This window comes from Oryctolagus cuniculus, chromosome 4 (assembly GCF_964237555.1).
Source record: "Oryctolagus cuniculus chromosome 4, mOryCun1.1, whole genome shotgun sequence".
Lineage (NCBI taxonomy): Eukaryota > Metazoa > Chordata > Mammalia > Lagomorpha > Leporidae > Oryctolagus > Oryctolagus cuniculus.
Window position 1 is genome coordinate 104300226 of NC_091435.1, and position 17792 is coordinate 104318017.

Below are 17792 nucleotides of genomic sequence, written 5' to 3' on the forward strand. Positions count from 1 at the left end.
TCTATTATGGACAGAATTTTAGTGAAAATATAATCATAAAATGTATTAAATATAAATAAATACATCAAATCTAAAATGAAGATGACATTACATTTGTTAAAACTAGACTAAAGAAAAGGGTAACAAACATGAGGATCTCTTCACTGAGAATAGCAAAGACTCGAGGATTGGGCATAAATAAAAATGGAACCCATGTAAGAATTTCAAAGAATTGGTTTAAAAGGTATAGTAAATGAGCAGTTGACTGGGTAGAGTTTTCCTTTTAAAATTATTTTCCTCTCTTATTTTTGCTCTTGTTCTCTGCACAAATATTGCCAGAGTCACACCATCTGTGTTATCAGTGGAGATGAAATTTTCTATAATCCATGCTGTCCAATAGAGAAGTTACCAACATATGTGGTCATCAAATATGTGAATTGTGGTGAATTAAATTAAAATTATAATTCCAATTATTTAATTGAGATTATTGTTTTACTTTAAACCCACATGTCAATAGGGGTTACTAGCGCATTTCGAGTTCCTACTTCTTTCTGAAGAACCAACTTCAAATATCCAGCTGTGTCCTTTATGTATCTACGTAGATGCCCTATGGCACTCCAAGACTCTAAAGGTTCAATGTCAAACTCAACATCATATTCTCTAAATCAATTTGCAATCTAGTTAATAATTTTATTCAATAATATCAACTTTGACTAAGATAGAGATATTGAAATTATTTTTGAGTCTTCCCTCTGCTTCACATGTCATATATCATATAACCTGTCATTCAGTTCTAAAACTGTCTCTCAATTCTGTCTTCCATCTTCCAAAATACATATCATTATTTTTCACACGTTATCACCAACTAATGATCTTTAAAACACTCTCAAGGGAAACTCACTGACATTAAAATAAAGCTGAAATTCCTTAATTCCCATATCACCTCTCTGGTGACTTCTTCAAATTTCCTAGGCAGAATCAAAACCTCCACCTTCTTCCCTCCCATATTTTTCACACATCACCTGTTGAAGTATCTTATGTTAAATGATTTACTTACCTTTTTTACTCCTTTGGGCCTGCTGTTGTTTATTAACGTTTTGTGGTGCAAGTGTGTTACTGGCTTATTGCAGACTGATTGAATGCTTAGGTAAGTAATAAAAACATATAAGCAAAATGTTGATAATGTAGAAACATAACTGGAAAATTCCTATGTGTTGAAGGAGAAATAAGCCGATTTAAAAACTTGAATCTATGATGATTTTTATTCAATCACCAAGGAATTAAGCAGCTAGGATGTATATTAATAAATTCATGTTTTAGTCTTTGAAGGAATTAATTTGGCTTCTATGAAGATTTTTAAAAACAAAAATGCTGTGGGACTTTTTTTTGGTAATTATATAGAATAAGAAAAACATCTTCAACATCCACGCAGCATGTGTTGCCCTAAGGCTACTTCATACTTAGCACCTGACTGTCATTGGCGTCATGATGAATTACAGTTTTTGGCATCAATATTGAGCCTCATTCATTGTTACCTTAGGTTCCATGCTTTATATCAAAAAGACAAATTCCAAGACAAATTTAAACTTTGTATAGAAAAAAAATTAGGACAACACTGTAAACCAGGTTGTAAACCAGGGTCTCATGGTTTATAACCCACATATGAGTGTATATGTATGGTTTATTTACTTGATAACATAGTTTAAATTCAGCAAAGCAGCAACTATAAATTATTAACATTTTAAAACAAAGAACTTGTAATTTAATTTGACATAAAGGATTACTCACAAGGAAAGAGTATATGATCTACATAAATATTGGCTTATTGCATTGATTTAGGTAAAATAAAATATCTGATTGTGCTGCACTGTAATATCAAGTCAAAACTTTCACTGGCACAAAGAAAAAATACCATCTTTAATTTTTATTTACTTCTAGTTTCTTAAATATACTATAATACCAATAACAATTATTTCATATTTTGCAAATTATTTCTTATATTTTATAGCATATTGCCATAATTGGTAATTCGGCATTTATATCTAGCTAGTTTTTTTCAAAGTGTTGTGTTTTCTCTACAATATTACACTAGGTTATGGAATTAGAATGTCAAAATTTGAGATATGCTGTATAATATCACTAACACTTTCAGTCAAACAAGGTATTCTAAAGACCCCAACTCTACAGAAATTAAATTTAGACTCCATTTTTGTACATTAATAGTGTATTCTTAGCATTTATTAATTTAGTTATATGCTTTCACATCTTTGTTACACACAGACATAAATATCTCTTTTGACATCACAGAATTTTGGTGAGGAGGGGAATTCTGAGTATGCTTCTTTTTGGTGTAGAAAATAAAACAGTAGCATCACTTCTCGGCCTTTTGGCTAAGATCAAGTGAAAATAAAACAGTGTTGCGGCCCATACTGTGGTGTAGTGGGTAAAGCCACTGCCTGAAGTGCCAGCATTCCATATGGGTGTTGGTTCAAGTACCAGCTGTTTTGACTGAAATTCTATCGATTAACTTTATAATTTTACAGCCTTAGAATTTATTGTTCTATTATTAGAATTACTATTATATAATTACTATTATTAAAAATAAATAAGAATGAAATCTAAATATCTAAAATATATGTTAATATATATTCATCAAATATATTTTATATAAGCTCATAATTATATACATTTATCCATCTATTATCTATGTATCCATCACCAAATAATAGAGATACAGTTAAGATTTCAAATACTAATGATGTATTTAGGAGTTATATCTACTTTATTATCTCCAAATAATAAAAGATGTTCAAAGGATCATAAACTAAATCATGGAACTGGATAGATTGGAAAGGAAAATATAATAAATGTATACTTAAGATTCATATATTTTGTTTAGAAGAATTTTTCAAGTAAAATAGAATTCAAGCTCCCCTTATTTTAAGTGTTCAGAAAAAAAATACATTCACACAACTCTTATATGTAAGAAACAGACATACAGTGTGAGCTCATTCTATTGCCTGTTGTTGAGCTCAATTCATTTTACAACATTTCTTATTTTTAAAGTAAAACAGCCTTTTAAACTTTCACCAAGGTTTAAAAATGATTAAATCTTTCAAATCAGCATACATAAATATGGATTATTTTAATGGTACTGAAATGCAAATATTCTCTACAAAGTCTATTCCCAAAAAGGCAAGTTATGACAAGTTATATAAATATTGGTAAATGTAAAAGTTCCTATGTTGTCATGTCATTAAATTTATTTGCTCCACACAATAAAACTTAATTTTCTTTATATGGAAAGCTTACATTTAGGAGAATACAGTAAAAATATAAGTATTACCACTATAGTGTAAAAATATTTCTTATAAAATCAGTTTTTCTCATATAAAAAGAGACCACCTTTTTACTGAAACTAAAAAATATGACAAATAAGTACCTTAAATATTGAGACAAAACTTTGAAGACAGAGAAATCCATAGACATATTTTGTGCCACCCTTAATTTAAAGCACAGCAGTATATTTGAGAATACACCATAAATTCATTTTCAAATTGAGAAAAATGAATTTTTTAGTAAGGATTGGTTTTAAATAGAAATCATCAGCTATAGATCTGTTTGTTCTTGAAACAGTTGCTTATCATCTGTAACCATTAACAAAGTAGTATTGTATAGTGAAATCCTTTCTAGTATTTTCTACAAATAAAAATAGATTTCCCTTGACTGGATATTTTCCTTTCCCCCATGCACAAACGAAAAAGAACAAAACTTTTCTGTCCCATTCATGAAGGCATCCCTTCCCTACCTTAGTAATGGTCTCGTGAAGGTTGAAAAAAGGATCCATTTCTTCTATGTTTGTTGCATGTTTAGGAAAAAGTGCCTCGGAGAGAAAACTTGGACCCTAAAGTAAATTTAAAAAAAAAAAAAACGAAATATGTAAAAGTCTTCACTGCTTTTGTTTTTTTAAGTGCTTGTTGGATTTTCCTTACAGCTTCAAAAAACTCTAACTGACCTTAAAGCTTTCTGTTGATTGTTAGAGTTCATTCTACTGATCTAATTTCCTTTCATGGAATAGTTGTAACTTTAAACATGTAGACATCTATAACCTTTGACACTATATGTACCTACATAAGAATATATTCTTACCAAAGGAAATAATTCTTGTACCACCCTCAACTTTGTTTTCCTAAATGCAGACTTACATGCAGACACCTTGACTATAAAACCCATACCTGAAATCCCTTCTCTATTTTACAAATTATAATTTATAGAATGGAATGTTTTGATAAACACAATCTCCTAGAAACATCTAAGTAAAGTATGCATGATATTTCAAATATTGCCAAACCTGAAAACAATACTAAGATACAAGTGTATTTTAGGTACAACTGCCCTATGGTTTTATATGTTGCCAATAAAGAGATTGCATCAGAACCATGATGTTAAGATGGTGAAAATAAACCGTATATACTCTAATTCATTTATACTTGCAGGTGTAGCCAAATTTCAAGATGCAAGAGACACAAATACAGTAATATTACTATCTAAAACCATACTCTTTGGGTTAAGCATTGTAGCAGTGAGTTAAGTTGTCACCTGGGACACCCACATCCCATAATAGCACTGCAGGTTCACATCACATCTACTCAGCTTCTGATAAACCTTCCTGCTAATGCATCCTGAGAGGCACTGGATAATGGTTTAACTGCTATGGCCCTACCACATACTCAGGAGACCTGGATTGAGTTACAGGCTCCTGGTTTAAGTTTGCCCTGGTCCTGGCTGTTGCAGGTATCTGGGGAATGAAACAGATGCAAAGTATCTCTCTCTCTCTCTCTCTCTCTCTCTCTCTACCTTTCCCTCCTTTGCTTCTTCTCATTGTCATTCTTTCAAGTGAATGAAAATAAACAAACATTAAAGCTGTCCTTGGAGTTATCATTAGCATCCTATGAAATTATTATTTATAACATAAAAATCTTTACTTCAAAACCTGAAAGAGCAAGGTTATTTGCCTAGAAAACAGAAGACTTGGGATAGGATATATGTGAGTGGATGGATAGATAGATACAGACTTACAGACAGATAATCTTCCTGAATACAAACATGCAGATGAAAGATCGAATCCAATCTTGGTAAAATTCAATTTACCAAGACTTTCAAGTGGTATCAAACTGAAGTTTTATGTTATTATTACTATTTATTACAACAATCCAACAACAGATTATTTCTAGATATATTAATGGTTGAAGAGAAAATTAAAATTATATAGTTGAAATGCTTTGAAATTATAAAGATGTATATATCATCTGGAAGCTGAGTGACTGTATTGTGCTCAAGACCTGGGGATAAAACAATAATCTGAGAAATGATGCACAGTTGTTAAAATATATAGTGGATCACATGCAGACTTACAAGTATATTGAGTATAGAAGAGATCTCTGAGTGAAGCTGGAGGGCAACATTGTAGCACATAGGTTAAGGTGCAGTTTGGGACTCCCAGATCCCATAAGAGAGGGCCTGGATTTGAGTTCTCACTCTACTTCCAATTCCAGCTTACTGCCAATGAATACCCTTGGAGGCAATAGATGATGGCTCTACTCCTGGGGTCTCTGCCACCCATGTGGAAAATCCAGATGGAATTCCAGGTTCCTGGCTTCAGTCTGGCCCAGCCCTAGCTGTTGCAGGTATGTGAGGAGTGACGTAGTGCTGGAAAATATGTCTCCCCCCTCCCTCTGTGTGTGTGTGTGTGTGTGTGTGTGCATGTCTATCTCTTTGTCTTTCAAATAAAATTTAAAAGATATACTTATGAGATTGGATGATAAAAACAGAACTCATGAAGCTGTTATAGAAGGACTTATCGAAGAAGTGCATGGAGAACTATGCAGGTGTGAACTCACGGGAGTCCAAAAGTATAGAATGTCTGACAATGAATAAGCAATCTAGCAAAGCAAGTGAACAAATATGGTAAGATGAAGGGTAAGATTATCCACTGGAGTTAGAACTTCAGAGATTTCTGGTATCTTCTGTTAGAGAGATCTTTATGGATTTGTGAGGGCAGGTGACAGAATGGAGTCAGTTGAGAAGATATGAAGTACATTGTTAAAAATTATGATTAGCTGGAGAAGTTAGAAAAATATACTATTAGCTAAATAGAGTTATATAATCAAGGAAAAGTTTGTGCACTCTTTTAGATAGAATTGACATGTGTATAATGTCATATGAGAGGAAGAACCTGGAAGAGAAGCAGAGCTTTTTTAAAACACAAGATAATTAGGGGAAACAAACAGATTGTGGTTTTAAAGGAAATGAATTAAAAGCACAATAAAGTTATCCAAAAAATAGAATTGTCAGAAGAGTCAATGGAGATAAAGATGTTGAAAAGATGGTGTTAGCATATACATTGAAGGGAAACATAAAAAAGATTCATATGTCGCATTTAATTAAAGTTTAGACTGCATTGATTTAACTAAGCTTCAACCCATAACCACTGCCAAACAAACTTTTTGTGTGCTTTTTGGAAATGATCATTTAAAATTTTTCTCCTGAATTGGGGATTGAACTAGACAACATTCTGAGCATGATTTCCCTAGGTTGGCACTCAATGAGCATGGCCTAAGATTAAATGGAATAATTACAGTATTTTCTACAATCCAGTACTGGGTAAACTCTCTACATGAATCATTTACTTTAATCAACACATACCTATAAGGCAAAAACTTTTATTACTGTCTATTTGCAAATGGGAACCAATTAGTTTCAGGTCCTTAACGCAGGCATATACTATAAGTGGTATAGCCTGAATTCAAACCCAGATTATCAGATTCCACAGTCTATGCCTGCATTCTTTCCATACCATGCAGCTCCCCAAAATGAAAGCTTATTATAGTCCAAGAATCTGTGCATTTGAATTAACAAAGATTATTCTCTGACATTTTGTTCTAATTTCCTATATGCCTGTCTACTTTCCATAAGCATCATAAACATAATGCACACTGTAGTGGATTTGGTCAAAGAATCTAGAACTACCTATGTGCACTTTCTTCACTGCATTATTCTCTGTTAGGCAATCAGAGAACATACACATCAATATTTAAATTTAATACATGAAATTAAAATGCTTGTAAGGCTTTGAATGGCACTGACACTCATAATGTGCTCGACTGAGGAAAAGGTAATTATAGCCATAATTTTAGAAACATAACATTCTCATCACTATTCGAAGTATAAAAGACCCGAGATAATGGGGAGTTTAAATAGAAATTTAACCATTCAAGGTCAAATGTGGAGCAATAGTAGCACATAATTTCCTGAATACACTCATCTTTTTACATTTCAATTAAATTTTTCAGGTTATAGGGAAGTCCATAGTATTTTGCTTTATTGAAAATATCCAAGGCAGCTTTATGATTCCATTCATATTGATTATTATCCTAATTTTAGACCTGGAAGAGACTTTAAAAATCTTAATTCAATCCAAATATACAATGCGAAACATGGGAAATCCAAATGATTAAATTATTTTTACAGTCATTAAGCAGTTGTTGGAAAGTTAATTCTAGAAGTCTTCTCTGTGTGTGTGGTGCATGTGCAAATGCATGTAGGTGATTCTTAAACATTTTGCCATTTCTTATAAGGTAATTCTGAGATTGGGGTAATAATTGTAACACATATTTTAAATATGTGAATCATTTCAATTAATCCAGGTGCATTTTGGTCTTAAAGTTCTTACATGCCAATGAAATACTGCCTTAGGATCCACTATTCATATTTTATAATTAATTCCAGCTAATCTCCCACATATACATCTATATGTGTGTGTGTTTGTGTGTGAATTGCCTTCTTTCACCTCTTAATCACTGAATTTGTGCTTATATTACCCATTATACACAGCATGTATCATTAGTTAAAAAGTCAATGCCTTGTTTGCTTTTTATGTCTCACTGTCTAGACAGTTCAGCAGGTTCAGAAAGCCAAGGGACAACTACAAATAAACAATAAAATATGCTCACAGCTGGGAACCCCACAAATTAAGACATTTTATAATAAATAGTTAATACTTTGATGGTGAATAATTAAGTGACTAAATGTTGTTAAATTAAGTTTTCTTTAAAAGTATTGGGGCAGGGCCAATGCCAAGGCACACTAGGTTAATAATCCGCCTGCAGTGCCAGCACCCATAGGGGCGCTGGTTCTAATCCCGGTTTCTCCTCTTCCAGTCCAGCTCTCTGCTGTGGCCTGGGATAGCAGTGGAGGATGGCCCAAACCACATGTGAGTCCAGGAAAAGCACCTGGCTCCTGGCTTCAGATCAGCACGGCTCCGCCCGTTGCGGCCATTTGGAGAGTGAACCAACGGAAGGAAGACCTTTCTCTCTGTCTCTCTCTCACTGTCTGTAAACTCTACCTGTCAAATAAATAAATAAAAAATCTAAAAAAAATATATATTGGGGCCACTGTTGTACACAATGGGTTACCTGATGCTTGTGATTCCAACATCCTATACCAGAGTGCCTTCAAGTCCCAGTTGCTCTGATCCTGATCTAGCCACCTGATAAAGCTCTTGGGAATGCACAGATCACAACCCTAGTACTTGGGCCCCTGCCACCCTTGTGGGAGACTGGATAGGGTTCTGGGCTCTTGGATTCTGTCTGGCTCTGCCCTGGCTGTTGTGGTCATTTGGGAGAGTGAACAAGCAGATGGATGGTAACTAACTCTCTCGCTCACTCTCTCTCTGTCATTCTGCCTTTCACAGTAACTAATTAATTAATTTGAAGGCTGCTTTTTAGGCATAGATTCCAATATTTTGAACTTAAATAAATGTTTCTTTTTAAATTCCATTTTCCAATAACTTTTTGAAGTGCTCTTGTAAAGAATAAAAAGTGGCTAATATTTGTTTATGTTTATGTTCCTGTGTTGCCTTTATAAAAAGAAGAATCCATCTGACATAAAGGTCACAAAAATGAAGAACTCTAGGAAGGTTGGTTGGTTTCATAAGTTGGTTTAAGAAATGGCTAAGATCATGTCAAAAGTCCTATTCATCTGTCCCACAACTTCAGAGGACCCATAAAATTAATCCAGAATGACTTATTATTAACACTAAAAATGAGTCATAAAGAGACAACTCATCTCTTCACATTCTATCTCTTAAACCTCAAGAACTTTGTTAGGTTGTTTTCAGCCAGATAAGGGGTAGAGAGAATCAACAGGCTAGCACTGACTGCAATGTGCAAGTGACCAATGTAGCATATTCATTGTCTATGTTTTTTTTTTTTTTTTCTAATTTGCTCTTTAAGAACAGTCTCTGAAGGTGAAACTATGTAGTGTATTTGTTAAAAAAAAATGCCTATCACCCTATAAGACAGAATGATGTTAAGAAATTGTTAAGAAATCAGCAGCTCAGGGGCTGGCACTGTAGTGCAGTAGGTTAATCCTCCACCTGCAGTGCCGGCATCCCATATGGGCGCTGGTTCTAGTCCTGGCTGCTCCACTTCCAATTCAGCTCTCTGCTATGGCCTAGGAAAGCAGTAGAAGATGGTCCAAGTCCATTGGCCCCTGCACCTGCATAGGAGACTGGGAAAAACACCTGACTCCTGACTTCAGATCAGCGCAGCTCTTATCTATGTGGACATTTGAGGAGTGAACCAATGGAAGGAAGGCCTCTACCTCTGTAACTCTACCTCTCAAATAAATAAATAGAATCTTAAAAAAAAAAAAGAAAAGAAATCAGTAGCCCTTTTATAAAACCAACACTGATCTGTGGTGCATTTTCTATGACCAGTGTCCTAGAACCTCTAAACCTATTTTCTGAGGCTTTAGGGGACATTTCCTATGCTCTTTCCAGACTGTGATGGCTTAAGGCATTCTTTAGTTGTGGTTACATGACCGTTTCTCTCCATTTGTCTTCTCTGATCATCTTACCTGTATGCCTTCTTTTGTTCTGTTTGTTAGAACATTCATCATTGGATTTATTTATTTTTTTTAGGTCATTTCTAATTTTTATTAAATCATTCTCAGCTCATAGATAATTTTAAAAATAAAATGTAAAAACAGCAACTAGCTTTACTAAAGGAAACTTCGTTTCACAGTCAATTATTGCATTAAATCAAGAATACATATTTGTACTAAGACTTGGTCACAACCCTAAAATTTCTATAACTTCTTATTACACATAAGGTGGGATACTTTTATTGGCAGTGAAGAGGTAAAATCCCACTTACGTTACCTTCAGTGTATGAAATGTGCTCCCTTGATTTTGAGTTCTTGGGCAGACTGGGGGTAACAAGGCCAATCTGAAACATCACTGCCAAGCATCATAATTGGATTTAGAACTCACCTAGATTATCCAAGACTACCTTATCCCAAGTTCCCTAATTTAATTTCATCAGCACAAAACATTTGTTTTTCAAATAAAGCACCATTCACAGGTTGCAGGAAACACATGCTTTTTTGGGAGATTTCTATTCAACACATTACTATCCCTAAGCATTCAACAGACTTTCAGCTCTAAAGTGAATGGAATGTTTTTTTTCCATTCATAGACTTCAATTTTAAACCCAATTCAGATCTTTTTCCTTGTTTCTCTTTTTTAGGACTAACTATAAAATAGAAGAATTTGACATTATAAAAAAAAGAATTTGACATTATAAAAATGCCTCTAAGTAGCATAAGCAAAAGCTGTCTTAAGTAAGTTCTGTGTATTCACTACAAATTAAAGACTTTTAAAAAATTTTTGGATGGAGATTTATGGGTATATAATTTTCAAAATATAAGTATCTTAATATTTAAGATTTATTGATTTAATTGTGCATTAAGAATTTTGTTTTTCCATCTATCCTTTATTACCCATTTAGTAGAACCTAGGTTGCTTTCTCTTTCACTTCTAGAAATGATAATTTTTGTCTCCTCTCCTAAAGTTAATTATGATCATTAAAATCTTAGCTGTTGTTTTCTTAATCCTATAATTTGTTAATTTTTATCAATGTTTGAAGATTATCTGTGATACTTTAATATACATTATTTTCTGACACTCACCTATTGAAGATCAGCAAAGTGTTGTTAATGACACTCATATGCTGTATGAGTAGACTGAGCCTCAGAGACATTATCTATTTTCTGCTGGTAAGTGGCAGAATGTGGATTAGAATTTGGATTTTCATCTCCAATCTGCTCTTACTTGCACTACACAATCCTATATCACAAATGCCCAGATAAAGCCAGATTGACAGTCAGTCCCAGATAATGTAGAGGACACTGTATAAATTGCAGGACAAAGTAACAAATGTTCAAGCCTATGAAATTAAACTGCATACAATGGAGTTCATTCAGAGGTTCAAAAATCCATCATAACATTCTACACATAAATCACAAAGTGATTGTTTATCTGTTTTAGGGCCATCACTGAATGACACAGCTATAGATAAATTCTTACACTTTCTTATATTGTTTCTCTACACTTACCAAGGCTAAGAGAGTACTTTTTTTTTTTTTTTTTTTGGACAGGCAGAGTGGACAGTGAGGGAGAGAGACAGAGAGAAAGGTCTCCTTTTCCATTGGTTCATCCCCCAATGGCTGCTGCAGCCGGCGCACCACACTGATCCGAAGCCAGGAGCCAGGTGCTTTTTCTGGTCTCCCATGCGGGTGCAGAGTCCAAGCACTTGGGCCATCCTCCACTGCCTTCCCAGGCCACAGCAGAGAGCTGGACTGGAAGAGGGGCAACCAGGACAGAATCCGGCGCCCTGACCGGACTAGAACTCGGGGTGCCGGCACCGCAGGTGGAGGATTAGCCTATTCCATGATGCCGGCCTATTTGTGCTCTTAATCATTATAAAATATATTGCCTATAATACATGGTATATACATTATTACACAGTATGTATTTATATAATTTGCAAACCATAACAGGTAGGAAAAAATGAAGTCCATATTCACTTCATAAGCATTTCATATATGAATAAAATATACAACTGTGTGTAAGGTTACAATTTAAAGTCTTTGCTTTCCTTGATTTTTTCTTAGCTTAGAAAATCATCTATTCTTCAGCATTTTTGAATCTATATAGTACTTTATCACCTTTCAGGGTTTCAGAGAGAGAAAGGGAAAGGCAGAAAGAGATGTTCATCCTCTCAAATGGCTGCAACCAGTGGGTGTTTGGCCAATCTGAAGCCAGGAGCCAGGAGCCAAGAGCCTCTTCCTGGTCTTCCACATGGGTGCTGGAGCCTTAGCACTTGGGCCACTCTGTGCTGCCCTCCCAGGCACATTGGCAGGGAGCTGCATCAGAAGTGAAGCAGTGAGGACATGAACTGGTGCCCATATGGGATGCTGGCACCACCTTTCAGTTGTTAAAACACAATATATGAAACAAAAACTTCTCAAATACTATTCTACCAAGAGAGCTGGGCAATAGTAATAAGTGATGCTACCTCCATCATATGTGTATCAAGCAGAGAAGGTATCACCATAACTTCAAGTCACTGAATGGTTAGCTCAATTATTTTCTCTACTGAATTTGCTCCTGTCTTTAGAATATAGATATGCTTCTACAGGGCCAGTGTTGCAATGTGGCTCCTTAAACTGCCTTAGACACCAGTATCCCTTATGGGCATCAGTTTGTGTCCCACCTGCTCCTCTTCCAATCCAGCTCCCTCTAATGTGCCTGGGAAAGCAGCAGAGGATAGCCCAAATGCTTGACCCCCTGCCACCCATGTGGGAGACCCTGAAGAAGCTCCTGGCTCCTGGCTTCAGCCTGGCCTATCCCTTGCTATTGCAGCCATTTGGAGAACGAACAACCGGATGGAAGATCTGTTTCTCCCTCTCTCTCTGTAACTCTGACTTTCAACTAAAGAAGTCAATTTGTTTTTTTTTTTTTTTAAAGAAGATAGATGTGATTCTAAATATCAGATACACCAATAGGTTTTTCTAAAATCACCTAACAGCAGCCAACCAGTGTGTCCAGGAAGAGCCAACTTCACTAATATACTTCAGCCCCACTTGTTGATACTGGCTACATCCAGGGTAGGAGAGTCAAAGCCAATGGCACAATGCAATATTTTATTAATCACCAAAACTGCAAGACTTACACAAATATGTTGCAAGATTAAAAAGAAGAAAGAAAAAAGAAAAACTGGTATTCTTATATCTTACCAGGAAAGAAATATTCTCAATAATGAAAAATCCAAACTTCAATATGGTCTTTAGTAAAGCTTGGTCTCTCTGGTAAGGTCTCAAGTCAATTTAACAACACTATTTCTCTGAGGTCAGAGCCTATTAGCCCTCTGTAAAGCTTTCTGTAGAACAGTCAGCCAGTGCTTTTCTCAGGGCTGTATTTAATCAACTGTGAAAAAAATGAGGGATTTAAAGGTCTAAAGTTAAGGGCAAAAGAATCTAAACATCAGGTTAAGAAGAAATAAATACATTATTCAAATCCTAGGAGAGATATTTTAGCCCTTCAAAGTCCCTTTGGTAGAAATAAGAAGAGATTACTTTACGGCCATGATTTCATGTTCCATAATCTTGGTGAAATCATCCAGGGAAATTAAACCTGGACTATTAGCCTATCTGAAATTTTACCATTCATTATTACTCTTATTATTGTTTTAAATCTTTTGTGTCAAATACTAAACTCAATGTACATAAAATTGTAGGAAATTTAGAGAGAAACAATACTGGAAATAGATGGTTATTTAAATTGCTCCTAAACTTCCCATTCTCCTCTCTCTTCCTGCCCACTCCATTGGTAATTTATTTCACAACATAAGAATGATTTCACATTAATACCGTCAGGTATCCCTGGGAAAATTATGTATTTCTATTTCTGTGTACTTACTAAAGACTAAATGAAAGTCTTTATTTCCCCATGTATCATGGGGAATACAGGGAGATTTAATTTTACAGACTAAGAATGATTTCTGGAATATCTTTAATTTGGGACATTGTTTTCCATTAGCTAAATGCCTTCATTTTAATCATTCTCTCTATTTATTCACTTGGAAATCAATAAGGATACCAAATTAATTCTACCATTCACCTAAACAAAAATTCCATTCAATGGGATAAAAATGTGTTACATGAGAGTCAGTATTTTGGTCCTAGTGGATAAAATATGTATGGCTACATTTGTCACTTGACAAATGCCATAAAGTCTCTAAGGACAATACTAAGCTCCACTAAAAAATTATCCAAGCTCCAACATAGGACAGACTATTTCCTTTGTGAATAAATATATAAAGGATGAAATGTGCATTCAGTTGATTTCTGATAGTATCTTTCCTTAATTTTCATTTGAGAATAATTAGTTATTTCAGTTTTACCCAGTCCTAATATAATGGCAATGAAATTAAAGACATTGATGTTCTACTTTTCAAACAATGGGTCACTTCTGATAAAACTTTGATTGAACATTAAACTCTCAGACTTAAAACCAATTGCCTCCTTTTTCTTTTTAATTTGAACCCAATTTCCTGCAGTCCTCAGGTCTCTCAGTAGTAATTAATTGATTTATGAATCAATTGAAGGAAGATTTTAAGTTGGAAAAAAGGAAACTGTTGTTTTTTGAAAAAAGTATGATCAACATTTTACACATTAATCAACTCTCTCCATATATGATTTAGAAAATCATATTTATATTTATTCACATTTATAAGGTATTTTTAGTAAAGTTGGGAGTTCAAGTATAATTCCATTTGAGATTATTCATTTTTTGCCTTTGGAGAAGAGTCTTAATGTACCATATCACACTACACAATTGTGAAGTTATCAACTTAGGATTTGACAGAATAACCAAATCTGAAGGGCTATGATTGTCATTGATCTCTCAATATAGGCAATATGGTACACTAACGTTTAACACTAACTTTGGACCTGTATTTGAATTGTGTCTCTATTACTCACCATTGGTGACTTGGTCAGACACCTTAGCTGTCTGACACTCAGTTTCTCACGTATAATACTGGGATCTTAATATAATGCCCTCAGAATATTATTATATATTATTATTATACTACTATATAGATAACAAATAATCTAAAGGGTATAGCAAAATAGTTATATTACATTTTAACATCAAATTAAGTAATATAATAAGTGGAACACTTTGATAGTTGACATATAGTACCTATTAATTGAGATTACATTATTATTGTATTAGGGGATTTTTTTCTTTTTATATAGTTTATTGACATTTTACGAAGTTTTAGCTTTGAAGGTTAAATTTCAAAAGTCATGTAACCAATCAGATATGAATAATATTTTACAATGAGCATCTCAATCATTTTAATATCTGTTTCTCATGGGATGACAACAGTATTACCCTAATACTATTGCTTTATTTTTATTAAAATTAGCTCTTTTTAAGATTATTACTGGGGCTGGCAATATAGCATAATCTGTTAAACCATCACCTGAGATTATGGCATCCACATGTATGCCAGTTCCAGTTCTCACTGCTCCACTTCTGATCTAGCATCCTGTTAATGCACCTGGGAAAGCAGTGGAAGATGGCTGAAGTGCTTGGACCCCTGCCACCTACATGAGAACCCTGGAAGAAGCTCCTGGCCTCTATTTTTCAGCCTGGCCTAGTCCTGGCTGTTGTAGCCTTGGAGAGTGAACCAGCAGATGAAAGATCTCGCTCTCTCTCTTCCCCCCTCCTCTTTCAGTAACTTTGTCTTTCAACTAAATAAAATATTTTTTTAAAAAAATTATTGGCTGGTGCCGCGGCTCACTAGGCTAATCCTCTGCCTTGCGGCGCCGGCACACCGGGTTCTAGTCCTGGTCGGGGCGCTGGATTCTGTCCCGGTTGCCCCTCTTCCAGGCCAGCTCTCTGCTGTGGCCAGGGAGTGCAGTGGAGGATGGCCCAAGTGCTTGGGCCCTGCACCCCATGGGAGACCAGGATAAGTACCTGGCTCCTGCCATCGGATCAGCGCGGTGCGCTGGCCACAGTGCGCCAGCCGCAGCGCGCCGGCTGCAGCAGCCATTGGAGGGTGAACCAAAGGCAAAGGAAGACCTTTCTCTCTGTCTCTCTCTTTCACTGTCCACTCTGCCTGTCAAAAAAAAAAAATTATTACTAGCAAGTTTTTTTTTTTTTTGACAGGCAGAGTGGACAGTGAGAGAGAGAGACAGAGAGAAAGGTCTTCCTTTAGCCGTTGGTTCACCCTCCAATGGCCGCCACGGGTGGCGCGCTGCGGCCGGCGCACCGCGCTGATCCGATGGCAGGAGCCAGGATCCAGGTGCTTTTCCTGGTCTCCCATGGGGTGCAGGGCCCAAGCACCTGGGCCATCCTCCACTGCACTCCCTGGCCACAGCAGAGGGCTGGTCTGGAAGAGGGGCAACCGGGACAGAATCCGGCGCCCCGACCGGGACTAGAACCCGGTGTGCCGGCGCCGCTAGGCGGAGGATTAGCCTAGTGAGCCGCGGCGCCGGCCACTAGCAAGTTTTTAAATACAAATTATCTATCTCTTATCTGAAATAATTGGGACTTGGAAATATTTTGGATGCCAGGTTTTTCTGAATTTTGGAGTAGTTACATATACATAATGAGATATCTTTGGGATGGGACCCCAGTGTAAATATGAACTCCATTTATGTTTTATATAAAATTCATGTACATAGTCTGAAAGTAATTTTATACAAAATGTGTAATAACATTGTCAGGGAAGAGTTCCATAGTGTGGAAGGTCCTACTTGAGACATTGTGTTAGCAGTAAAATGTTTTATATTTTGTAGCCTTTTGGATTTCAGATACGGGATGCTCAAACTGTACTGTGCTAAGGCAAGACAGAAGCACAATACTTTATACGCATTTTAAAATTTCCTACTTCCTATTTTCTTATTAAAAAACTACTTGGTGTTAAGTGTTCTTATCCACATATTCTAAAAGTAACCGTAGTTACTGAAGTTTATGCTCCAAGACTTTTTTTATTTTAAGGGTATTTACACAATAAATACAATTTTAATCACTAAGTTCTTCCTCATCATTGAAATATGTGTTTTTCTTTATGCTCAGGCATCTTGAGTCATTGATGTTGAGTGACTTTCTGAACTGGGTTTTTGTTCTTCTTCCCCTCCCCCGCTCCTTCCTCCTCCTCCTCTTCCGTTGGTCTTTGTCTCCTTCTTCTGTTTCAGCTTGCAAGAAGGCTGAGGCTGCCCAGAGCAGGATCTGTCCCTTCATGTTCACTTTCCTCTACTTCTTCAATTCCTTCCTCTGGTTCAGAAACTTCTTTTTTCTCACTTGGATTTATCAAAGTAGTCCTGTCCTCAGAAGGACTCAGCTGCTCTTCTGCTGTCTATCGCAATGCTTGCTTTTATCGTGCTACCAAATAACTGCAGTTTACCACCCTGGTAAGGTTTTGCACAGTTGATCCAAAACCAAAATGAAGCAACCCCTTTACTCCTCCTGGTATCCTTATCTTTTATTATAATAACCCTTACAACTTGACCATACTTGGAAAATTTCCAGTATAAGTCATTACTTGTCGGGGAAAAAGGCAAGTCGGAGAAACACAATCCACCCCTCTGTCTTCAGAAAGTTGAGCCCTCCACCCATTTGGCTGAATCCAGGCTAGTCCTTTCCCATCACCGAGGCCTGAGCATCACAAATCCTGGCAGAAGTAGGCGCTGAAAAACAGATCAGAGCAGCCACAGGTCCTCATGGTGGTGCCCCTCGATTTATTAAACTGTGTATCTTCAGTATGAGTTGATAACTTGATAAACATGTGTTTTCTTGAATAGAATATCTTTGAATCTTTATCAGAATAACATTATATTAAGTCTTGTTACAGAAGTGAAAAAAATGTTCTTTTTATTATTAGCAATGCCTAAGG

At 35.8% G+C, this 17792-nt stretch overlaps 1 protein-coding gene across 12 annotated transcripts in view; it reads right to left on the reverse strand.

Moving 5' to 3' along the window:
- The window catches only part of NAALADL2 (N-acetylated alpha-linked acidic dipeptidase like 2), a 1435315-nt gene that overhangs the window by 175611 nt on the left and 1241912 nt on the right, over positions 1 to 17792 (reverse strand). For 11 of the 12 annotated variants that reach the window (XM_070072500.1, XM_070072494.1, XM_070072497.1 and 8 more), the window contains one exon: positions 3788 to 3883. The exons of the other annotated variant lie outside the window; for it this stretch is intronic. In XM_070072500.1, the coding sequence (XP_069928601.1) occupies positions 3788 to 3883 (96 nt within the window). The remainder of the gene's footprint in view (positions 1 to 3787; positions 3884 to 17792) is intronic. 12 annotated transcript variants of the gene reach the window in all.